The 16480-nt window shown below is 33.4% G+C and overlaps 1 protein-coding gene and 1 pseudogene across 1 annotated transcript; one reads left to right on the top strand and one right to left on the bottom strand.

Annotated features, from left to right (window-relative positions):
• Nucleotides 1–693: 693 nt before the first annotated feature.
• Nucleotides 694–10276, bottom strand: LOC135672401 (CSC1-like protein RXW8). Its single transcript, XM_065180881.1, has 11 exons — nt 10035–10276; nt 8965–9327; nt 7274–7420; nt 6229–6292; nt 5934–6143; nt 4054–4239; nt 3585–3883; nt 2057–2333; nt 1583–1858; nt 1151–1384; nt 694–1059 (listed from the first exon to the last, which is right to left on the bottom strand). Exons 2-11 carry the CDS (start codon nt 9243–9245, stop codon nt 892–894), a joined length of 2142 nt encoding a protein of 713 aa, XP_065036953.1. The 5' UTR covers nt 9246–9327; nt 10035–10276; the 3' UTR covers nt 694–891.
• Nucleotides 10277–10390: 114 nt separating this feature from the next.
• On the top strand, nt 10391–14034 carry LOC135672056 (serine carboxypeptidase-like 18; annotated as a pseudogene).
• Nucleotides 14035–16480: the final 2446 nt, after the last annotated feature.

The following is a 16480-nucleotide window of genomic DNA, read 5'->3' as shown; positions in this document are numbered from 1 at the left end:
TGAAACAAGAATGTTGATGCAGCATTGAGCATCATCTGGGGATCGTTGTTGCTTAGATGATTGATTGGGATATCTGGAATACCTTATATTGATGTTTCTGAAACAGGAGAAGAACATAGTGCTACGTAAGTACATGTTTTTGAATGTAATCTTTTGTTTTCTTTTATAGCATAAATGATAAAAATGAATTTTGATCTCAAGACCTTATTTTAATCTGAAAAAAAATCTAGCGAGCACCTTTGAAAAATTATATCCAATGATGTTTCGGATCCTCACCCATGTGGATTTTTGATAAACCAAAAAAAATATATATATATGTATTCTAGAGCAATCGAATAGGGATTCATTACTTATGGCCTGCTCATCATTTTATTGATTTTATTGGCTTTCTCTTGTAGTCTTATTATTTTTTATATTACATAAATGCATTATGTCAAAATGAAAAATAAAGAAGGAAGTTGCAAATATTTGATGATGTTGAAACATTGCGATGCTTTTGTCACTAGCTTTGTAGAAATGTGGAGACCATCCTCGCAGCCGTAAAGGAGAAAAAGGTAGTATGATTGATTGCATGAGACAAACCTCCAATGCAGGATTTAGGATTATGCAGTTTGGGGGCAAACGCAAGCAAATATTACAGCCAGTAATAATTACATTTGATGAAGTTAAAAAGACAATTAATAAAAGGAGGAATGCGTAACTGCTGCTCGAGCAGAAATTTATTTCCGAAAAAGATTTAAAACAGTTAAATGAACACCTTCCCCAGTGACAACCAACAATGGGAGCACAGTGCATGATGAAGTAATCTTTAGTCAAAATCATTGTTTGATATAAACATATATATATATATATATAGAGAGAGAGAGAGAGAGAGAGAGAGAGAGAGAGAGTTCAGATCGTGACCTGATTACGAGCATCACCAGTTACAGAATCATCATAATATGTTTCTTCAGTATTAGTAGTTGGTGGGGGGAGCTGGCAGTATGCTGTGAGCAGCTGCATGTGAACATCCTTAATTCGACCAGTTTGCTCATCTTCTCTATCCATCTCGATGAAGTCCTGGGATCCCAGAATCACGTACATGAATAAGTATGTAGATATCAACTGCATTTTTAGCTTATTACACACGCTCTAAATTGCAAACACCAACCTGGGCAGAGAAATTCTTGAATATGGGATTGAAGTGATGCCTGCAGTATTCACTGAAAAGAAGTGTGAAGATCAGAAGTGGAATAGTGAAACCCGAAGCGACCGGGGCATCTTTTGTTCCAAATACTCCAAGTGCAATAATCTGCATCAGCAGCAGAGAGAAAACAGTGGTGTTGTGCACGATGGGCCACATCCGCCCTCCAGATTCGTAATATGAGCTGTAAACATTTAGAATCTGCAAATTTCAAGGCGAAACAATGAGAAGTCTTGTTAGACTTGCTTCAAGATTAACAATATATATGGTATTATATGTCTATCTAATTGGCATAAACGATATATAAACAATATATAAGTAATATGCAGACCTGTTCAGCACAGAGATAGATGAAAACATGGCTACAACAGTTGTCCCATAAAGCATAAAAGGACTCACCTGGTTACGGTACACGAGATGACCAAGAAAGAAGTAAACCAGCAAGAATGGCACTATTAAAGGTGCCAATATTGAACATGTAAAACCAATTAAGCCGAACAACAGCACTTTTGGGACTTCAGTGTGATACGGAAAGGACGGCACAGCATTCGGATCGTCCTTCAATCTGAATATATATTTCCGCATCCAATTATATGATAGGGAAAAGGTTTGCAAGACTTCCGATGATAAACTGGCCCAACCTAATGTCAGAACATAAGTAATAAAAAAGGTTGCCTGCAACAGGGCAACACAAAGCATTAGATCATCATTCTAATTCTTGTGCAGCGTAGGAAATCAGTAATTCACCAAAAATGAACTCGTGGTAACATAAGCGAAACAGCACACCAAGCTTATATAGCTGAGAAAACATCATATATAACATTACACAATTTTGGAACTGGATGAAAATAAAAACATGGATCTAAATTTTACCTGCCTTGGTACTGCTTTGGCGAGATGGACAGGAATGTCTCTTGGTCTAGAAAAGATATGCAGCTGGCTGATGATAGATCCAGATAAAACATTCACAAAAAATACATTCCATATGGTGAAGTATAGTATTTTGCAACATGCACTTCTCTTCCTGCCACTGCGCGAAATAGGCCCTTCCACGGTAGAAAACATCATCATCATTGGGGGAACAGAATAGAGGAAGACCTGTAAAATGACACTAGGCAGGTAACCTGACACGAACTGGATCACAAAAGCCCTGCACATTGACAGCAAATTTAAGATTTTACCCCCACAAAATAGACAAAAGAAAAAAAAAAAATCAATTAGCAGCCTTTATTATTGTTAAGCAATGCCATTAGTAAAGAAAACAGGGTGAGACTCGAGTAGCAAACATGAATATAATATTTGACTAAGGCGATCAAGAAAGAACTGAATTGATGAACGCCAAATAATCAAGAAAGCTATCCATAGGACACATCTTGATGAACCAATAACTCAAGCACATTAAAAACAGAACCACTTAGACCAGAAATCATAATGGAAAACATCTTGATGATTAAATTTGATAATACAATTCCTACATTGATAAATACCAGAGATCATAAAGGAAAATATCTCCATTATTAAATTTGATAAAACAATCTTGTCCTACATTGATCATCTCAAACTTAACCGTCCATAGCAAGCAATCTAAATATGTATTTGACGCTATAGTCATTTAACTAAAAAGATTGTATAGATATTTATCTGTCAGCTAATTGAGAAATCCATCTGACTGTAATTGTTTAAATAACTATGAACAAGAATATAGCGTCATGAATTTCCAGGGAAAATGAAAATCTATTACAAAACAGAAATCAAACTAAGACATCTAAATAAAAATGGGCAACAAGGAAAATCCTCTAACCACTAATAATAAACCAAAAAAGCTTAATCAGATGAATTGATGCTAAAACTTAATTCTATCCACAATATATTGATTTGGAGTTACAGTGACCCTTATAAAAACTTTGGGACATAATTAAGTCTCAATTGTACCCCACATGTAGAAATAGACAAATGACTTTCCCTTTACAAATAACAGGACTACAGATTACAACATGTCAGATATCTCTCACTTTCCAATCCAATATAAGCAAGGAAAGATGTATCATGGATCAAATTTTGGAAGGCTCAATAAATATAAGTTACAGCTGGAATTTCGCTCCTCCAATATCCATAAGGAGGCTTTGATAGAGGAAGTACTTACTGTGAGATAACAAGCCATAATTGCACCAAGAATAATGATTTGTTTTCATGGAATAATCTCAGAGTTAGAGTTTATTTTAGGATTGATGGAAACAGTAAAATGCTTTGCATCAACTTGTAATGAAATAGTTTGCCTTTTTATAACTAGTTTGAAATGCATACAGGTCACAATAGAAATGATCTAGTAGCTTCTTAACAAGAAAAATCAATGAGAATTTGAGTGATAACCCGAAGAGAAAAACAGGACAAGAATACTTACTTGTTACGTATACGATTCAGAAAAGGGAACTTCTGTTGTAACTGGTCTAGTTGGGTTAGACCTTGCACAAAGGTTACCGGGATAAGAAACAAAAACATGAAAACGATGGTAGCCAAGAGAGTAGCTAGTCGGCGAATCCAAAGCTGCCCAAATGGTATCCATAGGTTTGGCCAATAAACATCACATGGTTCTGGAGCAATGCCAGTTACCCACTGCATGGGATTTGAAGTCTGAAGAACCTTTGAAGCAACAACAGCAGCATAGCGGGTCTTGAAAAAAACAAAGGCAGCTGAGCATTCCTAGTTGTAAAAGGGAAAACAGTTAGGCACATAAATGGCTTATTATATGTTCATCTAATTGAATTTTGCTCATCCGGTTCAACAAGTAGGAAAAAAAGAAAACAGGAAATGTTAAGTTCAAATCTTTTGAGTTTCATTAGAAAAAAACAAGCTTAGATTTGAAAAAATACCTTTCGTTTTCTTGTGTCCGAATGTTGCAGATCTGTCCTTTTTCCATTATAATCACTGTGGTAAAATTGAAAAGAATTGGACACTACTCCACAAAGTCCACATCTATAAAGACTTGGTCTGCATTTATTGTCTAGAGCAGTGACTCTTATCCGGACAAACTTTTTGTAGACCTTCTTTGCATTGGACTGCAATAGAAAAAATTGCCATAAACAGATTGTTTCAACAGAAACACACAACACAATGAGAAATTGTACTATTATATTGGAGCTTTATATTCACACCTGAAACAAGGAGAAAAATTGTTACACTTGACCAACATACACACAGAAGAGGCAAACAAGAACTTTCAGTAGTCCAACGTGACATAAATGCTAACAAATAAAAAAAAGTTTACACGAGAAGAAAAAAAAAGTATAACTGGATTCTTATACAAATTGGGACAGATTATAGCAAAATTTAACATCTCAGACCTACTAAGGTAATTGGATTTGAGTTTAGCTTAGCATCCCTTAAATAAATCCAAATTCAGATTCTACTAGGACTTAAGTGTCTTGATAACAAATCTCAAAGTATTTTATGTAGATAGTTAAAGGCACCACATGTCTTTTATATTTCTGTGAATTGTGAATTTATCTTCTATAGTCAAAATGTTTATATTTACAACATTGTTTCTCTTGTGGGTCAAGATATTATTGAAAAAATGAAGAAAGAATGAAGAAGTCTAAATTGGCATGTCAAAAGAAGACCAACAGCTTCATTAAAAAGGATAGATTAAATTGAAATATTAAAATTGGGAGGGGAGACTAAAGAAGACATGGTCAGAAACAATTATAAAAGATTAGAAGCCCTCCATTATTTAGTGCCATTGCAGTAAAGCAGTCAATAAAATAGTGGAGAAGGATCCATTTAGTCTTAACCCAAAATTTTGGGAACAACAGCTTTCTCTTTTTTCTTTTTATTTGCGGTATCTCCTTAACCAGTCCTTCTTACTTGAATCCCATGCCATCAACTGTCTGTAATATTTGTTATGTTGTATTTCCATACTTACTATAGTTTTAAGATCATAGTAAATAATGTACAATAAAATAACACAAAGGATAAAGGAACAACCCCAAGTTTCTTGCAGACCAGACATATGTTGGAAACTTGGAATGATCACACGTGGTGCATATGCATATATTAGCACAAAAGAGTATAGAAGGAGAGAGAGAGAGAGAAGAGATGGCCAAACTAAAGATCCTGCATTGTGGCAGTTAATAATGGTAAAGTTATGCAAAATCTGGCAAAGAAGAGTCTTTCATATTATATCCAAATCCTCAACCATCATGAGGATCTCTCTAGCCAAAAATGATGAAAATTACTAGCAGAGTAAGAATCAAATTCCATGATATCAGAAGATAAAATATAATGACAGAAGATTAGCTATCACTGGGTACATCTAGATAACCATAGGGATAACAAGTTTAGCAAAAGAGAAAACAGATGACACACTGATAAAAAAAAATGCCTCCCTTTTACAAGCAAGTCACAAAACATATCAATTTGGAATTAGCACACGGATGATAGGGCATTAAAATGAAACCATAAAACAAAATATATATTCATTGTTGAGCATGAAATTGCATGATACATGATAATTCAGCATGTTGAGCTGAAAACAGATACATATAAGTCATCATAGAGCATAAAATCAGTGCTCCAGAAAAGAACAAATTACATGAAACATTCATCAGAAATCAAATACATATAAGTCATTGTTGAGCACAAAATGTTCCATAACATCCAAACAGATAAATTCCAAATATATTTTTATATAGTACTCCAACATGATATATTGATATTTACATGAAAAAAGGAATAAAGAGGGTTGAATACACACCATAAATTTCTGAAATTTCCCAGTTCGACTGATTATTTGATGTGATAAATAACTTGATCCATGATAATTTGTGAAGAAGTTTCTAATGGTATCGGTCAGAGATTCTTCTGTCGATTTTGGTATAGCACGAACAAGAATAGTAAAATGACTAGGATTTGGAGGGGATCCAGTGACATGAGCTAGCTTCATTTGAGAAATGTTCTTGTATTCCTGGAAAATAAACAATAAAAAATGTCACTCCTAAAAGAGCAAGATGAGATAATTTAGTTTTGACACTTTAGAAACAAATTCTTACAGAATAAAGAAGACTACAAGCTGAACAGGTTATAATGTATAACGCAGTGCAGTGGACCCAAAGCCTGTGATTGCAAAATGCAGAAAACTTTGTTAATGTTGAATAGTGGATGATGTGAAGATAGCAGTTGCTCTTATGGACAAGCTTCAAATTCCAGATACACATACCAGAATAATTGCATTATATCTGTAGTTAAACAGATACCATTCAGATAATTATCATGGATTACAGATGCACAGAAGATGATTGTACTAAAAGACAGCATTCTCAGATAATTATTATAGAATACTGTCTCTTGGTTGCTTGAGACCAACAGACAGCGTTCTATTAATCACACTTTTACTCATCAAGTGACATAAAGAATTAAACATAGTTTGTAGTATAATGAAATATAAAAAAACTCACCCCACTGATCAATTTAACTTGTCTAACCATGATGGCATTTGCATGTCTCCTTTGATTATGTTCACATTGGTTCTCACTCGATCTCTCATTTGTTCACGAACGTAAACATTTCTTGTTCTATAATGAAATCATATGGCTACCTTTCTCTAATATATATTTTTATCTCAAAATCATGTTTTTCGTACCTTCCATGTTGCTTCTACTTGATGTATTGTGAAAGAATTACTACAAATGATGAGTTCTAATTTCTGGAGAGTAAATGCATAGAAGATAGCTTTTTACAAGGGGTGATTTTTTCATTTAAATATTCCAACATTTACTTTGAAATTAGATTAAAAGAACTAAGGACTGATAAACAACCTTTTTTCACTTTCCCTCTAAAGTTGTCTGCTTATATCCATAAATTCTAAGTAAGCTCTGTTCCAAAGGGTAGACAATGTTGAGATTACCATGAGAAAAAGAACAGGAATTACATTCCTTAGTCTATATTGTTTCAATTCTTATTTAAAAACTAACTCTTTTTCATTCAATTCATTCAGCAGTAATAGCAGCAAGCATGTGCAGTGCTAATAAAAAAAATCACCAAGCATATCTCTTATATAAAAGTAATCTTCAAAAAAGGAAAAAAACCAATCCTTACCATTTTGACCCTCCTTTGACATTTGCAATTGTAAATACATCTAATGATTCTGAAGAGATGCGCCCGTGCTCCATTTCTTGGCCAAAATAATTAACTGGAAGCACTCCAAATACACAAACCACAGCAGTGATGGAAAAAATACGTATACTGTGGAGGTAAATTTTACAAAAAATTTCAATAAATTAGTTTGTTGTAGATTCTGTATGCAGTATGTGAACAATAAATAACATGTATCATATATTGTTCTGAAATAACAACAAATATATTACTAATCTTAGTATATGTCTAATTAATAGCACATGACATGGAATGAGTGTCATCATCCAATTTTCAATTTAAGCTGTATAGCCTTCGAATATTATAAGGAGAAATAATTCGACCATCTCCAAGTAGAAAGAACACATGATGAATTTAAAGGCACTTAAAGGACACTGGTAGCCATGTTCATAAATTTTAAATCACATGCAGCACATCTTATCTACTGACCTAGTAAGCTTCAAGTTCCAATAAATAAGTACATATGCAGTATCATGTCTGTGACTCTGTAATAATTCCACCAGACAATAAAATCCATGCCAGACAACAATTAAATTAACTGTCTTTCACAGCCAATCAAAGATTTCCATCGAGTATATGTTAATGGTAGGGGGCAGGGTTTATGTATTTATCATCGTCAAAAGCTCGTCCTGTTTTTCGTAATTCCCAACTTTAATATGACCAATTTTAGCAACTAATACAATTTGAAATTCTGCATTAATATTTTTATATATGCAAAATGTGATTAGACTTCGTTTTCTTTTGAGATAAGAATAAGCTTATTTAGACTTATTTTCTGTAAATTAATCGAGAATCAGATGCATCACCTTTATCTCACATAACTATGTTAGCAAAGACACTTGAGAGAATTAATACTATATCCTTGAAGTTGAAGCTAATATCTTCCCTTCTTCCTGATATAAATATCTTAATGTACACCTTTTGCCATCTTCTCAAATTCTTGTCACTAATATGCTTGCAAAGTTTATAGGTAAAAGCAGTACTTTTTAAGCAGTAAGTCACAAGAGAAGAAAGGTGTTTGGTAGTAACCAGAGTGAGCAAAGAGAACCCTGTGTATCTACACAATTCTCTCTAGGCATGTCAATGATCATAACAAGAAATTATATATGCAAGAGAAAAAAGAGGGGGATTCTGTCTATATTACAAAACTATGATGGATTATGATAATATCTCAAAACACAATAGGTAAGACAACCATGAGTTGTCTTCCAATTTCAGATAAATATATCTTATCTAACAATTTTGAAGGACAACAACCATATCGATTGTGTTTCTAGTTTCTACATTACAAGTCAAATGACTTCAATGCCACCATGCTGATGGTCAATGGTTTTCGGGCAGAAGCGTTGACTCTTTTTCTGAAGTGGGAAAAGCAATCATCAACAAGATTCACATACCAACAGTAAATTCCAAGTGCAAGAAGAAAGCATGAAAAATAATTCAAAGGATCCAAGCAAATTTTTACCTTGTGATTATCCTTGATGTTTGAAGTAAGAACTATGTTTGTGAAGTTTCCTTTATTTTTCTTTCTTTAATTCATTTTCCTGATTATGCACACATCTAACTACATAGTAATAGGAAGAAAAGGGACACGAGATCACCAACAATATTTTAAAAAGTCTAGTTGCGGTCACCTGAAAACAAATATTCTAAGGAAAACCACTGCATCCAGACCACCAATTGATAGGATTTCATCTTCTGTCACTTCCCAAGCCTTCACTATCCAGCCAGCAGAGGGCACGAATCTTTCCAAAGTGAAAGGGTCCTGATACCTACTGTTCTCCTTTTCAAGCCGCCGGCCAAAATAAACATAGAGATTGCTAGGTTGTTTCCTCAAGATTGAATACAGTGACAAGAAAAGAGCACAGAAGCCAATATTTATGCCTGCAGAAGTTAGAAGAGCAGAGATGTTCATCCCTGCCTTCTAACCTGGAAGGTATCTAAGCATTGCCCAGACCAACAATGCTGTAGCAGTTTCCAAATAAATCTATATTACCCTGTAAAAGGCAGTATCTTATTACTCAAAATTGCATCAACATGATCACGAACTAAAATAATTAAAAAATCTGCGTCAAATTGGAACAGCAATATAATAATTTGACTCGAGCTAAATTCCTATTAAAAGGATTGGGCTTTCATCTCTATGGCCTCAAGACAATCATAGACATAATCTGTGATATTTAAAATGCCTATAAAATATAGGTATCAAATGAACCAAAGTACAAGCAGTTTCGGTGGCATGCAAGATGTTTTGTTGTGATCAAAGATACAGAAGCATCAAATTAATTTATTTTTTTGTGTGCAATCATGTGAAGATATTTAAATTATAACCAATTATTCGGATCATTATAATACTCTTAAACGTTATCATATGTAAATAGAACATAGATCATAATCGAACCAATGGAGTCTCCACAATCGATTTCGAGGAAGCAGGATAGAGGCCCAATCCTCTCAATAACATCATAGCTCTGAGAAATTAGTGGCAAAAAAGAACAAAATAGGTAGTTACGAGCACATTGCATACGAATCACAGAAATATTTCATGGAAACCTCAACCAAAAGGCTACCATCAAAATCATTCTGCTTGAAAGAGAAAGCGACGTCTCGATCATCACCAAAAAAGAAACCCTATACCAGTATCAAGAAATCAAGATCTCGACGACAAAAGAAAAAATATCAAGTGAGAGAAAGGTGGAATCACCGGAATCGGAGCGAGAGAAACCGAGGTCAGGAAGGATCGCGGAGCGGCGAAACGGAGGGATGGATGGGGCAAAGAGGAGGGAAAAAGGAGAGAGCGACGTACGTTTTGAGTTGGCGCCTCCCGCTCACGAACCGCTTGTGCCCCCCTCATTGTTAAAAGTAACACACACCTACATCTTTTACCCGTCACTGTACCCGTGTCATGGAAATGATTGGTCCACACAAGTCCAACCAATCACCTCAAATGTGACCAACGCGGGACCAAACCAAAACTACATACACTCAAAGCAGAGTTACCCGCTTAGGCTACCAGCGGCTTAGGACGGCCTCGCCGTGGGTCCACAGGAATCCACGCCGATGACCACAAGTGTCGGCGAGACGGTCGTGGGTATCGTATCAAATGCGTACATTTAGTTTCGATGGACGCGGGACCGTAGGCGCGTGCGGTTGGTACGCGGCGTAACCGCCTATAACCGTCGCGATTGGTTAACTGGCAGAGCCCAAAGTGAAATCCATGGTCAAACTAAAGTCAGACCAGTATTGGGTGCATTTGACTTCGGCAACTATAGTTTGCCATCTGTTGATTTTAAATATAATACTTATATAAGCAGTATTTAGGAAAAAAGAGAGCTATAAAACAGTCATAAAGACAAATTTATCCACTATTTAATTCTAATCGAATATGAATTATAATATTTCCCCTTTGTTTCAATATTTAGGTGGCGACGTTTTTGTTAGTTGATTTTTTTTTTCATTTCTTATATTAAACTTCTTCATTTGTTCACTTTATCCTTTTTATCTCTGGGTTCAAAATCAAGAAAATAATTTTGTCTATATATTATATTGTACCAAAAAATAATTAAAAATATGATTCCTCAAATATATCTAATAGAAAAAAAATTCTTCAATCATGATTTAACACATGGCACACACGAAGTATGAGTCGTAAATCCAAAAGCACGGTTAAGAAATGTTCTGACAAAAAATAAAATATTTTGTAGAATATTTTTTTATCAATTTATTATAAAAAAATTTCCTAAGGTAAATCATTCATATATATATATATATATATATATATATATATATATATATATATATATATATATATATATATATATATATATATATATATATATATATTTCAGAATAAGAAGACGGGAAGAGTAGTTGCCACTCACGGCCGACATGTCTCGATCCTCGAACGAGCGTCGGCTTCTTCCGCAGCTGCTGCTCCTTATCCGCTCGCTGTGGTCGCTCTTGCGCTCTTGGCGTCTGTCGTCACCCATCTCCCTGGGTTCGAAGGGCCCCTCCTCTTCTATTTAGAGACGTTGGCTTCCCTCCCCCAGCCATCTCTCTCTGCGCTTCTCACTGCCACTTGCTTTGTTATTGTAGCTATGTGACGGTGGACGAGGTGAAGGGCGTGGAGCTGTTCTACTACTTTGTAAAGTCGGAGGGGAACCCGGAGGAGGACCCCCTCATACTCTGACTTCCTGATGGTCCGGGGTGCTCCGGATTCAACAGTTTGGCCTTCCAAATTGGTAGCTTTTTGACCTCTACTGACCAATTCATATGATTCTCTTTCAACACTCAGATACCGATTTCAGCTTATACTGCACAATCACACTGTCTGTAGTTCCATGGCAGCTAAAATCCGTTGCTTTGATTCCCTAAAAAATGTTGATGAGATTGCAATGGATTCGATCTACAACTGAAATAATAAACCTGTTCTGAAAGGGAAATTACCGAACTGGATCATACATGTAATGCAGATAAAGGGTGAATTCGCTTTTGCTTTTTGACAAGGGGAAAGTTAATCTAATCTACATGGTTGAGGCCTTTGAGAGAATAGAGTCAAGGCCAAGTACTCGCAGGTCTCGACCTAGATAACGATGCGGCAGCCACAGTACCTAGTGGATTTCAGTGAAATGATCTACCTTGTCATATCTGGTTTGCATATATAGATCCAAGTGGTAATGGCCAAACTTTTGCCAGCTCTTAGTTTGATCTATGTTATGGTCTAATCATGAGAAATAGAAGAGATGGAGGAACAAAGAAGGTTGTATTTTTGTGTGGTGATATTTTTGACACTTGTATGATTGGCTTATCAGGGTCTCTTGCAGTGGCTTGTCTTGGTTTCTTGGTGTCTTAGGTGTAGGAATAGGTTGGGTCAAGTTTTGACTGAGATTAGAAAGTAAGGGTACATAGTCATACAGAAATTTCATACTCAATCACCTGTACTGATGCACTGCTTCATTTTCTTAACCCAAGTTAGTTATCAGATTGGTTTTCCAAATCAAATATCTATATTATTGTCTTTCCTTAGCTATCTCTGAAGTTGTTAGATATACAAAATGGATACTCTTCATGTTGGTTTTGTAGGTCATGTAAGATTTGCTGCTAACTACAAATATAATGAAAGTTTGTCTACATTAATGTATCATCAATATTCCTGGACAAAAGTAATATGTTTCTGTTTCAGCTCCTTCCATTTTTTTAGTTTCATACATTTTTTTAATGTTTTCTAACAAGTAATGGTTTGCAGTTTTCCAGTGTAATTTTTGTCGATATTCCAGTTGGAACTGGCTTCTCGTTTGCCAAGGATTCTGCATCTGCTGATGAGGTGGGGGACATGTCTTCTTCATTACAAGTCTATGATTTTCTCACAAAGGTAGGATACTTTCAGACAAATGTTGAGCAGAGTTGTAATAAATACAGATAATATAATGCTTATCTTTCCATTGTAGCTGTTCAATCTCTCTCTCTCTCTCTCTTTTTTTTTTCTTTTGCAGTGGTTGATTGACCATCCACAGACCACTGTTCCTCTCCTGTCCTCTCTACATTGCTGGTAATTCATATGCTGGGATGACTGTTCCACTTGTTGCTCATCTAATATCCAAAGGTAACTCCAAATCTAAGTCTGGCTCTTATGATCACTATATTTTACTGCAAGAATAAGTTGGATGCCACCCTTAGAAACGTCAATGTAAAAAGCATGCAACTTAATTAGACATACTTTAGAAAAATAGAACACTGCAACCAAAACATAACTGATAATATGATTTGTTGGCCCAAATTTTATAGTTTCTCCATCAGAGTTTGGATAACTAGCCTCTACTGCATTAGCTATGCACTGATACTGTATACAATGTTGTGTGTACATATATTTATGCAGATGAAAAAGCATGCCTGTGCAGACAAATAAGTTTCTAAGTTAAATAAAGTGTTAAAATGTTCAACTTTATTTGTGCAAAAATGATGATGGCTTACTTTGTGTTGATCAGGAATTAATGCTGGGAAACAGCCACTGCTTAATCTCAAGGTATATATATGCCATGCCCATTACCAGGTCGTTTCTCTTGAATTGTTCATCACAATGACAGATTAGTAGAGCAGTACTTGAAAACAGTGTCATTAGTATATTTAATATCCAATTCATGTGAACACTGAAAACAGTAAATGACAGATTACTTGATAACAGTGTCATAATTATAGGAAGTATATTTACTATCCAATTCAATGAATATTTTTATGATGCACATGGGTATGCCTCAATTAGATTATTGCTAAATTCTCTAACTGACAATATGTTCAAGGAATATGCCTCAATTAAATAACAATATGCTCAAACAAAAAGAAGTCTTTGATACTCTAATGAACACTAAACTCTTTTCCATGAATAAATGAAAGAATAGTTTATACATGATATGCATAGTTATAAAAATAAATTTGATTCTTTTTCTTGCTTCTAAAAACAGCTTTTGTTGTTCCTTTTAGGGTTACCCTGTTGGCAACCCATTCACTGGTGAAAAGGTTGACATGAATCCTCATGGGATGGGGCTCATATCAGATGGTTTGTCGAAGGTATATTCAAGTTTCATTAGATATGCTATGTCATAGCAGTAACTATATGGCTCTTACATGTTCTCCAAACATGTTTACATGTATAGAAATATAATTTTAAGTAAAAATTAAATGAAAACTAGATGATCCGAATGATTATATATACCGATTCCAATGGTGAACGAAAAGAACTTGTCAGATATGAATAGCCATAGTGCCAAAAGAAAATGAGACCAATACAAACCTTCCTAATCAAGACAAATAAAAGAGACAACACCAAATAAAACAATATCGTCGTTATAGTATAGTGGTGAGTATTCCTGCCTGTCACGCGGGTGACCCGGGTTCGATACCCGGCAACGGCGGTTACATTTTTTAATATTAGAGGATTATTTTTCGTTGATTATTTTTTTGAATTTTTAAGTTATTTATATGTGACCATAGTACTACTTAAATGGCTTACTGTTGAATTATTAAAATTAGACTTTTTTTTATTTATTGGTTATGATTCCTCTTTTAAGTCTACAAAGGAGAAGCTTTTATTTTGTTCTATTTTTTTGATTTTATATATTAAGAAAAATCAAATTTTTTTTGTAATACAACTATTACTTATGAGCCTTTAATAAGGGGCTTGAAAAAAAGGGTTTATTCTAGATCTTGAGTTCAATGATGATGTGGCTGGAATTTAGAATGTTTTTTATTATCTTTAGTCAATGGATTTATTTTAAATATTTAAAATAATTTTGGGTGAAACTGTAATATACTTCAGAGATATAAGTCGTTGTAGTATAGTGATGAGTATTTTTTAATACTTTTTATTTCTTTGAATTTTTAAGCTATTTTTATGTGACCATAGTGCTGCTTAAATGGCTTACTGTTGAATTATTAAAATTAGATTTTTTTTTATTTATTGGTTATGATTCCTCTTTTAAGTCTACAAAGGAGAAGCTTTTATTTTGTTCTATTTTTTTGATTTTATATATTAAGAAAAATCAAATTTTTTTTGTAATACAACTATTACTTACGAGCCTTTAATAAGGGGCTTGAAAAAAAGGGTTTATTCTAGATCTTGAGTTCAATGATGATGTAGTTGGAATTTAGAATGTTTTTTATTATCTTTAGTCAATGGATTTATTTTAAATATTTAAAATAATTTTGGGTGAAACTGTAATATACTTCAGAAATATAAGTCGGTGTAGTATAGTGGTGAGTATTTTTTAATAATTTTTATTTTTTTGAATTTTTAAGCTATTTTTATGTGACCATAGTGCTGCTTAAATGGCTTACTGTTGAATTATTAAAATTAGACTTTTTTTTATTTATTGGTTATGATTCCTCTTTTAAGTCTACAAAGGAGAAGCTTTTATTTTGTTCTATTTTTTTGATTTTATATATTAAGAAAAATCAAATTTTTTTTGTAATACAACTATTACTTACAAGCCTTTAATAAGGGGTTTGAAAAAAAGGGTTTATTCTAGATCTTAAATTCAATGATGATGTGGCTGGAATTTAGAATGTTTTTTAATATCTTTAGTCAATGGATTTATTTTAAATATTTAAAATAATTTTGGGTGAAACTGTAATATATTTCAGAAATATAAGTCGTTGTAGTATAGTGGTGAGTATTTTTTAATACTTTTTATTTTTTAAAATTTTTAAGCTATTTTTATGTGACCATAGTGCTGCTTAAATGGCTTACTGTTGAATTATTAAAATTAGATTTTTTTTTATTTATTGGTTATGATTCCTCTTTTAAGTCTACAAAGGAGAAGCTTTTATTTTATTCTATTGTTTTGATTTTATATATTAAGAAAAATCAAATTTTTTTTTATAATACAACTATTACTTACGAGCCTTTAATAAGGGGCTTGAAAAAAAGGGTTTATTCTAGATCTTGAGTTCAATGATGATGTGGTTGGAATTTAGAATGTTTTTTATTATCTTTAGTCAATGGATTTATTTTAAATATTTAAAATAATTTTGGGTGAAACTGTAATAATATACTTCAGAAATATAAGTCGTTGTAGTATAGTGGTGAGTATTTTTTAATACTTTTTATTTTTTTAAATTTTTAAGCTATTTTTATGTGACCATAGTGCTGCTTAAATGGCTTACTGTTAAATTATTAAAATTAGACTTTTTTTTTATTTATTGGTTATGATTCCTCTTTTAAGTCTACAAAGGAGAAGCTTTTATTTTGTTCTATTTTTTTGATTTTATATATTAAGAAAAATCAAATTTTTTTTGTAATACAACTATTACTTACGAGCCTTTAATAAGGGGCTTGAAAAAAAGGGTTTATTCTAGATCTTGAGTTCAATGATGATGTGGCTGGAATTTAGAATGTTTTTTATTATCTTTAGTCAATGGATTTATTTTAAATATTTAAAATAATTTTGGGTGAAACTGTAATATACTTCAGAAATATAAGTCGTTGTAGTATAGTGGTAAGTATTTTTTAATACTTTTTATTTTTTTGAATTTTTAAGCTATTTTTATGTGACCATAGTGCTGCTTAAATGGCTTACTGTTGAATTATTAAAATTAGACTTTTTTTTATTTATTGGTTATGATTCCTCTTTTAATTTTACAAAGGAGAAGCTTTTA

This window comes from Musa acuminata, chromosome BXJ1-4, assembly GCF_036884655.1.
Source record: "Musa acuminata AAA Group cultivar baxijiao chromosome BXJ1-4, Cavendish_Baxijiao_AAA, whole genome shotgun sequence".
Lineage (NCBI taxonomy): Eukaryota > Viridiplantae > Streptophyta > Magnoliopsida > Zingiberales > Musaceae > Musa > Musa acuminata.
The sequence above is the reverse complement of the archived record's forward strand: the minus strand, read 5'-3'. Positions and strand labels throughout refer to the sequence as shown.